This window comes from Cylas formicarius, unplaced genomic scaffold, assembly GCF_029955315.1.
Source record: "Cylas formicarius isolate icCylForm1 unplaced genomic scaffold, icCylForm1.1 PGA_scaffold_2__14_contigs__length_35257938, whole genome shotgun sequence".
Taxonomy (NCBI): Eukaryota; Metazoa; Arthropoda; class Insecta; order Coleoptera; family Brentidae; genus Cylas; species Cylas formicarius.
In genome coordinates this window covers 11,620,745-11,633,244 of record NW_026844319.1, presented here as the reverse complement: position 1 = coordinate 11,633,244, position 12,500 = coordinate 11,620,745, and the positions used below count along the sequence as shown (strand labels likewise).

The window sequence follows — 12,500 nt, the reverse complement described above, 5'->3', positions numbered from 1 at the left end:
GTAGTTGCTAGCTCAGTATTGTGTGCATATAGATTTTTGATATTTGGAGAGTTCTTAGCATTTGAACATTTGTTGCTACCTTCCATTTGCGAAAATTTCTAAACATTTTAATCTTCATTAGACGACAAAACATATCGTATTCTTCTTCCCATTTATCCAGCGATGTAAATATCATCTCGCTGCCAATGTGTTGCAAAACACCTTCCGAACTCATGGTAAAAAAGTTTGACTTATCCACATTCTTATAAGGCACTACCCTACAATTGTAACAATGCTTAAAAATTGAGCTCTACATAATGTAAAATCTATTAGTGGACGAAATCGAATTTAAGTTTTTGTTGCTCTCTTGATCAATTAACTAGTGATCAAAATTAACCACACATTAACCACAGATCTAAGACAAAGTAAATAGAGAAATTCAAGTTTAAGATTACAAAATATATGAAAAAAAATTGTTGCTTTAATTGCTTTTATTTTGTTTTTTTTTTAATTCTTAATTTATTAAATAATGGTTCAATAACTTTTTAAAATTAAATTATTATTTTTTGTAAATTATATTTAATTTACTTTATATTTTATCATTAAATTAATTAATTTAAATAATATACGATAATATACTAGTTACGGCGTTTTAAATTTTGAAAACGTATTATTTCGGGTTCAGTTCGAAAATTAGTCGCATAAATGAATGAAGCTTCACGTGTATTGGAAACGGAAAAAATCGAAATTTCTTTCTTGTATATGTTTAAGTGCGTGAATAAAATATCAAGAAATAGTGTTCTCAAGCACTTTTTTTCAGTTTTGGTTCAGAGGCAAACGCTTCTCAATTTTGGCCGCTAGGAAGCGACAAAATTGTATCGGAGAATTTCCATTAATGATAAAGCACCCTATTTTGTAAATTTTTGACATAATTACTTCAGCATATAGGGATTAAAGTGTTGCGACGATTGAGGTACAGCGTATGTGAAATAGACGAAATAACCATCTTTTGCTTTTCTCATTTTCTCGATCCATTCTTTTTGGTCAGCCACTTTCGCCAGATCGTCATCAAAAATCTTTTTCTTTGGCAGTCGAATATTATCCTGAATGCTTGAAGATTTGGTCGCTAAAGAAGCCAAAAGAATGTCGAAAATGATAATAATATAGCAAAACATTTTTACCTCTTTTAGTTGGCGGTTGCAACGATTCAGAAGTGGTAAGTTTCGATTCTATCGGTGGTAATTTGATTCGTTTAGCCAAAATTTGTTCCTGTCTTTTCTTTAGCCCATACTAAGTAGAAAAATAACATATAGTTAGAAATATATCACTGATAATGTAAAACACTATCGATCCATAGGGGAAGTTCGGATGAAACAAATATGACCTAAGATTCTGGGAATTAAAGAGAAAACAGTTGGTGCGCTAGCATATTGTCAAAGATTTTCGGTTTACATCATCCACCACAAAGCAACAATGTAAAGATATTGCACTGTTAGCGGAGGAGGATCGTTAAAACGGCATAGACATTTGGCAATAGCATTTACATGTACGTGTATCTTCGTGGCACTTGAGATGCCTCTATGGACCGACAATATTTTTCATAATCTGTATATGTTTTCCTTCTATTGCTCGCGTGGAATAAATTGTACCTACCAATGGTTCTGGAAGTTTCTTTTTGTATTCGATTTTTTCAAGTAACCGTTTGTGTGGTATGTGCGATGCGATAGCATCAGGCCCTCTAGAAAGAGAGTTAATAATTAGATAGTGCAAAATACTACGGTTAGAAAATATGGTATGGTTTTTTTTAAATTTTTATAATTTATATATTGATATTTATATTTACATTATATCCCTTAATTCATCATTGGTTGACTTTATCATAAAGTTATTTGGACTAGGCATTGATAATTTACGTCTAGCGAAAAATATCTTGTATTTTGTATAGTAGTAATTTGTGAATAAAACGATATTTAATCTGGAATGCATTGAGGGTAAACATCAAATCATTAGCTAAGTCTAAAAAAATAACAGAAATGGTCCGCAATTGAAATAGTTTTCATTTTGATATGATTGTATGAATTTAACGTATTACGTATTAGTTAGTTAGTTGTATCTTTTATATATTATAATAGGTAACTATTCAAGTGCACTGTTATATGCAGAATAGAAGAGAACAGTATTTTAGAAATTTATTTTATTATTTTTTTATCTTTACTTTTTTCATGATGCGTGCATTTTATTAGACATATGTTAATAATTACAGAGGGCAAAAACTTTCCAAAATTGATTTCGATGTGACATTTGATTTTGTATAATATAGATCTCCTTAGCTTAAAAACCTAAAAGTAGTTTTACATCCCATTTTTTTTTATTTCTCTAACCTGTTTTCTACAATGTAATTTGGATAATTGTTGTTTCCTAGAAAACCTTTCATAACATCAGTAAATGAAGCCCATGCAACCTTTTCAAATTCGGTCATGGAATTCACAAAGTTTTGATTTTCCATTAATCGCCTGATTTTTTTTGTATTTCCTGACTGCTGACGTAGCAGAAGACCCACAATTTTAAGTCACCACAGATCATCGAATTATAGTAGTGGTATTTGATGTTCTCAAGCAGTAGTTCCAGCAAGGACAAGGACATTACCGTTGTGCAAAAGAACAGCTTTAAAGCTTCTCTAGGATGGGTCAATAAAAAGCCTTCGGTCTTAAGTCTATACCAAGTTTCTTTATTAGATTAAGAATATCTGTGCAATAAACAAGTTAACCATTTTGTTCAAAATAGCCTATAAATTCTGTCTCGCGCTTTCTGAAATATGAGATTTCAACGTCTTGTGCCATTAAATTTTTAATTCTTATCTTCATCTATTTCAGGTTCAGAAAAACTGGTGGTTTCTTCTTCTAAATTGCCTGGATTCTCAGGTATTGGGACATCCAGACCATTTGGCACTAGCCGAATTGCAGACTCGGATAAACAATTTTTATATTCATGAATATTATACATGCAGAAATAGCAGTCATCATGATGATTTGTTGGCTCGGTCCATATCATAGGTATTCCAAAAGATAGGGATCGCCTGGAGCCATTATTCCAATTACTTACACGTTCTTCACATATCTTACAAACAATATATGGGCGCCAAGGTTTGTCTTTATTACTTGATTTTTTTCTTTAAAATAACCGCAGTATTGTTTTTAAGCGAGGGTGTAATTTTACATCTAAATTTCATGAAATTTAAGTGCATAATGCCAATCAAACAACTGCCTACAGAAACGCGGGTGATAGAAACAAAAAAATCGTTTTTCTATTATTTTGGTCCCTATAACTCCAAAAATATGAAAAATACCAAATCACCAAATCTGTATTATCAATTATGATCAGCTTTTCTTAATAAAGATTGAGATGCTGAAAAAGTTAATGATATTTGAACTCAAACATACAAAGGGATTGAAAATTTTGGTTTTACGCGTTGCGCACCACTGCAACCACCATCTTTAAACATAATGCCACTCCAATTAACTTAAAAGCAATTCTACCCTCTTCAAGGCCCAAAAATTACACAAAAGGATTCCTATTTTGCAAGAATCGGCCTTAATGTAGGTGATTTAACGTGCCCCTATTTTTAAAAACTATTCAAATAAAATTTCTAATAGACAAAAATATTAATTGAAGTCTAAGAAACAACCTATGAAGCGATCTCTTTTTTATCATCCAATGCTTTAATTAAACAATTAAACAAATATATTTCAAAGCGATTTTATCAATATCTTTTTTATCATAGGCCCTTACGAGTGCAGCAGTCCTAATACTAGATTAACTCGTTTGAAGTTAAAAAAATTCTAAACTACTGGTTACTTAGCAACAAAAATCATCAAACCAGAGCGTTTTAAGTCGATTTTACGAATTTTTATTTCCAAAGTAAGTACCATTCCAATAAGTAAGCGGAACATATACGCAACGCTAGTTTGTATTCAGTTTCAGTACTAAAACAAACCTTTGCGGAGCTACGGGTGGGAAACACTGAAGAAGTGCCGCCATACTCTTCCCGGTAACCTCGCTACCCCGGGAATTGTCTCCGGCGGACCCCTTTGAACCGGAAACGTTGGCCCCCTTGCCGCGGGCTTCCGGATCCATTTCGCGCTCTTTTCTTGAGCTGCAACAATCCTCCGCCTAATGTTTCTTGTGATAGAGGAAGGGCTGTGCTATTTTTTATTTATTATATTTTTACGTCGGCAACTGCTTGTTTTATTTTTTACGCGTTGCCTTGGTAACGTTAAGTTACGCGCGATCTATAGAAGACGCGATCCCAAAAACTCAATGTGTCAATTTCGCTGGAAATCTCGGGGTTGAAAAGTACTGGTAAAGTCCAGTCGGAGCAATTGTGCAGTTACGTCATAGCATGACAACGTTACCTAGTTCACGACTGGATGTCGTAAATGGACACAGGAATTTTGTTTGCCAGTTCTAAAATCCGCGAAAAGCCTCATCGAAATCAAAATTTTTGAATTTAGCAGATAATTAAATCATTTCAAAATGCCCCAACGATTTGGTTTTATTTTAAAACTTGTGGATTATTTCACTCGAGAAAAAAATTCGGAGAAACTGAAAGTTATTAATAAGCTAAGTACTTATTATATCTTATGGTAGCGTGTTGCCGATGCATTAGAAACTTATCTAAGATCGGTGCATAACATTTTACTGGACGCATTAAAACCACCCCTTTATAAAGTACAGGGTATGCTATGTACGTAACAGGTATGAAAAAAATTTGAAACTTTCACTTTTTCCAAAGGAATAATAAAATGTGTGGCACTGCTTTTTTGGGCGTAAAGTCGAAAATCTATATAACTTTTTCGTGGTTTCTGGATCGAAAAAAATCATTCATTTTAATAATTACTTTTCGTCCCTTACAAGAGAACATGTTACATGTTACAGCATTTTATGTTATATTAAAACGGTTGAAATTTTGTTGGAAAATATGCAGTATTTCGTGCCCGGAGATATGTGATGGAACAACCATGCATTGCTCATAAACGACTGACATTTGTGAAAGAATACATCAGAATCATTCAATCCAGTATTTTTGGATGAGACTTGGATATTTAGTAAGCGTCTACAATTCTCTACAAACAGTTCGGAAAAAATATGGCGAAAGAGTTAACACTGAAACGTGATTTATATTTCTTTTTTAATGAAAAAGAAGACTTTTTCTAACCTATGAACAGAGATGAAAGTTTTAATTTTGTAGCCACGAAAACTGCTATACTTTGCTATGTATTTTTTTAACTTTAAAAGGGGTTCAGTCAATAGCTGTTGCCCAATCTCAGTGAACCTTCATTAATAACAATGTGCAATGCAATGTGGACTTGCTGAGCCAATACCTACCAATACCTAATCAAGAAAGGAATATTCCATTTCAGCCAATTTTAATGAAAGACCAGCTATTGATGTTAGGGAATACTTGCCAGAAAAACTGCATCGATAGTTCCTAAGTGTGTTTATTTGAGTATTAAACTATTTCAAAATACAATCTTCTAAGCATAGACAAGCTCGAATTGTAAAATGGCCATCGCGTTTTGCAGATTTGCGGATTGTAAACGGTATTATGATGCCAAAATAGATTCCATCCATCCCGTAACATCGGATGTTGTACTGCGTATTCATAACACTTTGTTTTAGGTTACACCAAAAAATGGAAGAACTATTATAGGCACTTAGACCGATGCCTCCAATATTATCGTTATGCATGAATCAGATTCGGAGCAAGATATTTTTTTCCGATGACGACTAGTTTTTGTTGCACTTCTTTGCTTCTTGCGTTATGGATTTTCTTTGTTTTTGTTGTTTAAGCATTCCGAGTTTTTCAAAAATAAACCAAACCTATCGAATTGATATTTGTTTTCTCCCCATGTTTGATGCGTTTTATTTTATCTGTTCGTGAACCAAGTTGCCATAATCTCAGTATAGCAAAATAATAATATCTACACAAGTACATGATTTTATGACCGTGTTTCTAGTAAGTTCTAGTATTTATAACACGTTGATGAAAGTCCACGTTGCAAAACTCCTTACAAAATAGAATTGTAATTGAGTTTTTAGGATTACATATACGAATTTATCTGAATCTATCCGAATATTAAAAGCGCCTATAAATATGAATCATTTTTAATTACGTCACTACACATGACGTAACTGCACAACTGCTCTGACTGTAGGCGAAAAACTATCACCATTGAAAAATCTTGTTGTTTTTCGTTAACAGGTTTGGTCTGATGCATTATTTTGCTTTGGAGAAATTAAAGACTTTTATGTAATGTTCGGGTGTATTGGGTAGTTTTTACAAATAACGGTATATTCAAAAAATATCTATGTCCATCTATCGCAATGAAAAAGGATTAGATCATCAAATCCAGTATCAAAATATATGTGGGTAAAGCGTCTCACGTCGTGGTCGTTTGAGCCGTGGTGGTGTTTTCCGTGACATTCGACTGGGTATCGCTCACTTCCTTCTCCCTAATCGCCAGCCAAGGAAGCCGTTTCTGCAGCTCCAACCTGTTAAAGAACCATAAATATAAGGCCAACCAAAACTATGTCTGCCATTCACCTGAATTTTGGGTGACTTATAGCATATATATAAGGATCGATGCACGCCACGAGTTTGCAGTTTAAGGCGGGGATCATGGAAACTCCGGGTGTCAACAGCGACTGATCCCCGAACGAGCCTATAAGGGCAAGAGTAGCGTAAGGAGTCCAAGAACACACGAAAAGGAAACAAATGGTAATGGCGGCCTTGGCTATCCTCAGTTCGGCGGACTCGCTATTCTGCTGATTTGCTCTGAGCGATTCGACGTTCATTTTTTTCGCCTGAAAAGAAAATGGTCCGTCCTCTACGGTAACGCGATACCTACAAGGACTCTCACTTGTTCCCTGAGTGCCTTTTCGTGGCTAAACACTTTGCTGACTATCTGACTGTAGAAATAAATGATCATGACCATAGGAATAGCGTAAGAAAACGTAAATATGGCTCCAACAAACAGGCGATTATCGAAGGTTCGAGTTAAGTAGTCGAAGCTACACGCAGTCAGAAAGCCCTCTGAAATTAGACACACGTAAAATGCATTAATGTCCCGTGTGAGGAGTAGATCTCAACGTGATCAATACACCTAAAGACGGAACAAGAAATGAAAGCGTGAAGTTTAGTTACCAGAAGCGGAAATGATTTCTTTAGACTTCATTTTCCCATAAAAGGATTTTTAGTTGTTTTTTTTTTAATATAAGATAGTTAACGGCAAATTCGGAACTTTAGATAACTTTGGAACTTTAGAACTTTAGAAATGTTTCTTTTGAAAACTTGCAAATTAATGAGTATAGTTTATCGCATAAGGGAAAGATGAAAGGGGAAGAGGGAAAGTAGCTATATATATCAGGAATATTCATAGGTACCCACAAAGATTAAGGATATTTTTGAAGAGATATGGGTTCAGTTAGTTATTAATAATGATCCACACATTGCCAGAACAGTTTATAAAACGCCTGGACGTTCCAGGTTCAAAGATTTCATCGAACTTTTTGAACCTAGACTATCGGACTTTTCTTGTTTTCATGTTTTGTGCGGATGTGACTTGAATATCAATTTAAAAAATTTTGTATGGGGTACATTTGCTTTTGGGAAAGCAATCTGAAAAATGTAGATAGATAATAAGATAAAGTTTCTGGTTGAAGCCTCATTTGAGGATATTGTATATGTAATGAATATTTATGACAAAATAATTTTTTTTGAATACAAGTCTATCAAATATATTTGATATATTAGCTCTGGAAAGGGAAGTCACAGTCACATCCCATAAAGCTGACTATTAGATTAAAAAATAAAACTTTAAAAAAATTTCACGACAATGAAAAATAAAATGCAATCAGACTATTACAAACTGATTAGAAACCAAAGTAATATAGCCATCGGTAATGAGCAGAAATGATATATCCACCACTCCATTAATGCAAATAAATCGTGTTTAAAACAAATATGAAGCAACTAGGCGACTTAAACCATGTAAACAAACATAACAAAATTGATATTCATGATTTTTTTGGGTAATCCTGACTGAAATTTACTACATTTTTACAATCAAAATACAAAAAAAAGAATTTAATAGATTGCTTAACTTTTCAACAGTAACTGAAAACAACGCTAAAAGACATATTTTAGAAATTAAATTTCTTGCAATGGGTGTGGATACATTGAACTTGGAAATGATAGTCAATTGTGCCTTGATTGAATACTTCCCCTTATCAGGTACATAATCAATGGCTGCATTACCGAATCAATATTTCCTAAGTTTTGAAACAGGTCTAAGGTCCATCCATTAGCTAAGTTAAAGAATGTCTCAACACTGGATCAACTAAGACCTGTAGAGCATCTAACCCGTATTCTCAAAAATTCTTGAAAAATTAAGAAACCAACATATTAAAAATAATTTATATATAAACCATTTCCAAGCATTTCAAAAAAAGTGCAGCTGCACGTCAGGACTATTAAATATAATAGACGACATTCTTCAAGAGAACAAAGCAACTGGGCTCATTTGGGTGGATTGTTTTAAAGAGCATTAGGCAACATCAAACATCATGAAGTTTTATTGTCAATACTGCACCATTTAGGATTTTAGTCTATTCTAATGCGTAATTACTGAGTACAGTACAGTAAAACAACAGTACAGAAACAAACTGAAAGTGGTCAGTGGACCGCTTTCAGTTTGTTACATATAAAGTAGAGTAGAATAATGTTACTATCCCGTGTGGGGTACCCCAGGGCTCAATACTAGGATCTCTATAATATCTATGGAAATCATAAATAAGGATATCAAACCCGTTGAAGAGTTTCTTTATGTTACCTTACCTTATGTTATCTAAACCTTATTTTCGAATACGCGTTAAAGATCAAAATTTAAATTGCGCTCAACACGCATTGAATTTGGAACTAAACTTTAATATTAATTTGTGTTTCAAAATCCACGCAAATAAATTCATTCAAAAAATCTATATGAGTTTCAAAAATATTTATCCTTTTTTTTTCAAAGAAACTTCCACAGGCTACTGCAATACATTTTACAAATTTCTGGATTCCTCCTGCGTCGGTTTTTGCTGAGTCGAAATTGCTGACGTTTCGCCAATCATCCTGTTGGCTTCTTCAGAGCTTGACTGAATCATCCTGTTGGCTTCTTCAGAGCTTGACTCAAACTGTTTCAGTCAAGCTCTGAAGAAGCCAACAGGATGATTGGCCAAACGTCAGCAATTTCGACACAGCAAAAACCGACGCAGGAGGAATCCAGAAGTTTTGTAAAAAATATTTATCCTAGTCGTCACCTTTTATCAACTAACCCTAAAATTAGATTAATAGAGTCGCTGCAGATAAACTCCGTAAGGCAAATTGGATGTCAATGGAAAAACATTGACAGTTTTGGATAGTTATCTTCCATGAGTTTAAATGCCTGATCTCCATATCTCTTTAAAAATGTATAATACAAATGGTATAATACTGTCCCCAATAATGTATAGAAACTGATGCTCACAGCTTGTAGAAAAATATTATAAATATTTTGTTTATAATCATTCTATTATTTAAGCCGAAGTAGAGTTCCGTCAATAAGATATTATACAGTTTCTTTTATGTATTCATATTAATGTGTTGGTATATTCAGTTAAAATATAAGTATGGCTTTAAAAATTAGGAACTAAACTCGGATCTTTTTTAAAATTGTTTTCCAGTTCCTCTTTTTGCGATAAGCTTTTGGTTTCCCGTTATTAACTACGAAGTACAAAAAAATAAACAAATATTATTAATATTATTAGTGATTAGTGATTAGTGATTTAAATTATTGATTTAGATTATTGATTTAGATACCTGGTGCAAATCGACCCCAAACTTCCGTAACGGGTAGAACCGTCCAAGGAATCGTATATGCCCACACGAAAAGGATCATTACCATCGCCTTTCCGCGAGTTATTTTACCATCAAAAGGTCTCGTGATAGTTGTGTACCTATCATAGGCAATACATGCATTGGTCATGCCTGTAAAATATTAAGGTATATAACAATTATTAGGGGAACCCATTGCAACCTTACCAGCTCCAATTCCCGAAAGAGAGCCCATTCCAGCGAAAATCTGACAGCCTAACTGTCCGGCAGCGAATCCGTAATGGAAGGAATTGTAGAGGAATATCGGTGACTTTAGCATCATCATAAAATCACAAAAGGCGAGGTTCACAACGAACATGTTGGAAGCGGTTCTCAAGCTCTTCGAACTAACAAGGAAAACTTGTGAGTTTCTCGATGGGATTAAAAACATGACTTACGTCGAGAATATCCACAATACAACTCCGTTGCCTACCACAGACGCCACGAAAAAAAACACGTATACCATAGCCAAAAGTAAATGCAGAGATTTGTCGGGTTCGGGGTACATCAGCCAGTGGTCTGGGACGTGCACCAAATCTTCCGGACTTAAGTTCCATCCTAAATTATGTGGTATAGCCGAATCTACAAGTCTACGGTTTAGTATTAATGTAGGAATTTGCTTTGAGATGCATTTTGGTTAAATATTGTTATTAAAATCAACTAAAATAAAATTTATTTTGAAAATTCATTTGATCCAACTATTACACACCACTAATAATTTATATAACGTCTATAATTTGCATCGGTCGATTATTTATATTTGCGCACTGCACGGTTCCACTTTTCGACTGACTCGCCAGGGAGCAGTGCTTCGGTTCTATAGACAGGGCACAGTCAGTATATAAATCAAATCCAGCACAAAGACACAAAAATATTGTACTAGAAATTTGAAACTTTAATTAATGCATAAATATCATTTTCATTTTGGTTGCAAAGGGCATGTCAGTTAATAGTATTTACATAGAAAGTTAATTAGTAGAACCCTGCTGTTTGAAGGACCCGAGATGCAAACAAAATTGTAAGAGCAAACTTCCGAGCTACAGGGTAATATTGAAAATACTCTATTTTCAAATAACCTTTGTATCTGGCTTGTCTGACATACTATCAGTAGAAACAAAGGGTAAACATTTTCTAGGTTTTTATATTTATTCGTTGTGTATAAGATATATTGTTTGTAATGATGTTTTAATATAAATGTATAAAAAATGTATGCGCTACAGGCGGCATTTCATATATTTTTATAAAGAAGATTACGATTTTCCGCACATGCCTCTACATTTCACTATATAGCTATTAGGTAAAAGGTAAAAATTGATACGTCGCAGTTGGAATTGTAATTTTCATAGAGAATGGAATGATTTTCCATGCAAGTTGCTGGGAAATACTTTTCTACAGGTAAGTTCGTTATTTTAAATCATTTTAAAAATGGCCTTTTCTTTTCCATCCTGTAGTAGTTTTGAAATGTTTGAAGATGAACTTGTAGCTGCTGCGATACAATAAATGGGCTATGTATATCAGCATTATCTTTTAAATACGGATGAATCCACACTTTTCTTTTTTTTTCCTCTTCCTAATTGCAATCACAGCAGCAATCAGTGCAATATTGTCTTCTTCCGACGATATCATTTATCAACGGAACTTAAACAGAGAGCTAATGACAAATGAAGTAACAGTAAGCGACTTTGCTTTGAAGTAAATTATGTAGACGCAAGTTGTCATGTGCTTCCTGCTTCCTGGCAGCAAGTCGCAGGTCGCACGCTACTTTGGTGTGATAGCCCACTAAAGGCAACATACAACTGAAGCAAAACCTGTGTTTGACATTCTCCAAGGACAAAAATCATGTCAATGCGCCCGTAGTTCTTTTGGGTCAACCTTTATTTCAAGTGAGCATTTAGCAATTAATTAACATTCTTTCGAACATAACTTAGGACCAACCCTAACTCGTGTTTCCAATTCTTTCAATTGTAAAAATAATTCGTTTTATCAATTTCCAAATATAAGTTAATAAAATGATTTTAACACAAAATCGCACACAATCCAATACCACATAGACACACACAAATCTACAAGCAAACACCCGGTGGTAATAAATATTCTTGAAAAGTGAGGAGAGAGCTATGCAGCACTTGACACGCCGGTTCGTGTTTTCAGTTATTGGTAACAAATTAATTGTTGTTTCTTTCAAATAATATTCAGGTTTATGATATATTTCCTAATAAGTGCGGACGGCGGAGAGTTGGAGAGTTATACTTTTTGGCATACTTATAGAAAATATAAATCTATTATATATATTCCAATATTCTTGAACCACACCAAACACAGAAGCATTTTCAAACGCGATTTCCTACCTTGCCTGATGGTATGGGACACCAGTCCAGTTGAATAAACTCATTTCTAACAATCCCCGATTGCCACCTCATGAGTTCTACTTGAAACTGGCAGAATGTACTTTGATTAATCCAAGTTTTATTGAATATTGTCAAATCCAATAACGGTTTCAGAAATTTGACCTCAATCTTTTTAATTCCATTAAGCTTGTGTTTTTATGGGATTATTTGATTAACTT

The 12,500-nt window shown here is 34.0% G+C and overlaps 2 protein-coding genes across 4 annotated transcripts in view; both read right to left on the bottom strand.

Annotated features, from left to right (window-relative positions):
* Nucleotides 1-4,201, bottom strand: part of LOC132698751 (dynein axonemal heavy chain 6) — a 39,923-nt gene extending 35,722 nt beyond the window's left edge. The window contains exons 1-5 of the mRNA XM_060664981.1: nucleotides 3,974-4,201; nucleotides 1,633-1,717; nucleotides 1,161-1,269; nucleotides 916-1,105; nucleotides 80-257 (exon numbers count right to left, since the gene is read on the bottom strand). Of these exons, the coding sequence (XP_060520964.1) occupies nucleotides 80-257; nucleotides 916-1,105; nucleotides 1,161-1,269; nucleotides 1,633-1,717; nucleotides 3,974-4,113 (702 nt within the window). The 5' untranslated portion in view covers nucleotides 4,114-4,201. The remainder of the gene's footprint in view (nucleotides 1-79; nucleotides 258-915; nucleotides 1,106-1,160; nucleotides 1,270-1,632; nucleotides 1,718-3,973) is intronic.
* A 2,099-nt stretch (nucleotides 4,202-6,300) lies between these two features.
* On the bottom strand, nucleotides 6,301-12,441 carry LOC132698749 (opsin, ultraviolet-sensitive-like). 3 transcript variants are annotated; one of them, XM_060664977.1, is made up of 7 exons: nucleotides 12,283-12,441; nucleotides 10,333-10,524; nucleotides 10,103-10,281; nucleotides 9,881-10,048; nucleotides 6,900-7,072; nucleotides 6,584-6,843; nucleotides 6,301-6,531 (listed from the first exon to the last, which is right to left on the bottom strand). In XM_060664977.1, exons 1-7 carry the CDS (start codon nucleotides 12,324-12,326, stop codon nucleotides 6,420-6,422), a joined length of 1,128 nt encoding a protein of 375 aa, XP_060520960.1. In that variant the 5' UTR covers nucleotides 12,327-12,441; the 3' UTR covers nucleotides 6,301-6,419. The 3 variants fall into 3 exon arrangements, with proteins under 3 accessions (XP_060520960.1, XP_060520961.1, XP_060520962.1); XM_060664978.1 differs by having other exon boundaries at nucleotides 10,333-10,516; nucleotides 12,283-12,390; XM_060664979.1 differs by lacking the exon at nucleotides 12,283-12,441 and adding an exon at nucleotides 10,644-10,807 and having other exon boundaries at nucleotides 10,333-10,516.
* Nucleotides 12,442-12,500: the final 59 nt, after the last annotated feature.

Bases quoted from the DNA above. Each gene is read 5' to 3' on its own strand.
- LOC132698749 (XM_060664977.1), bottom strand. From the start codon at position 12,326: ATGAGTTTATTCAACTGGACTGGTGTCCCATACCATCAGGCAAG. The intron at 10,049-10,102 runs GTAAGGTTGCAA...AATATTTTACAG, and splicing joins TCTTTCGGGAATTGGAGCTG to GCATGACCAATGCATGTATT. The intron at 6,844-6,899 runs GTGAGAGTCCTT...TTTTCTTTTCAG, and splicing joins AAAAGGCACTCAGGGAACAA to GCGAAAAAAATGAACGTCGA.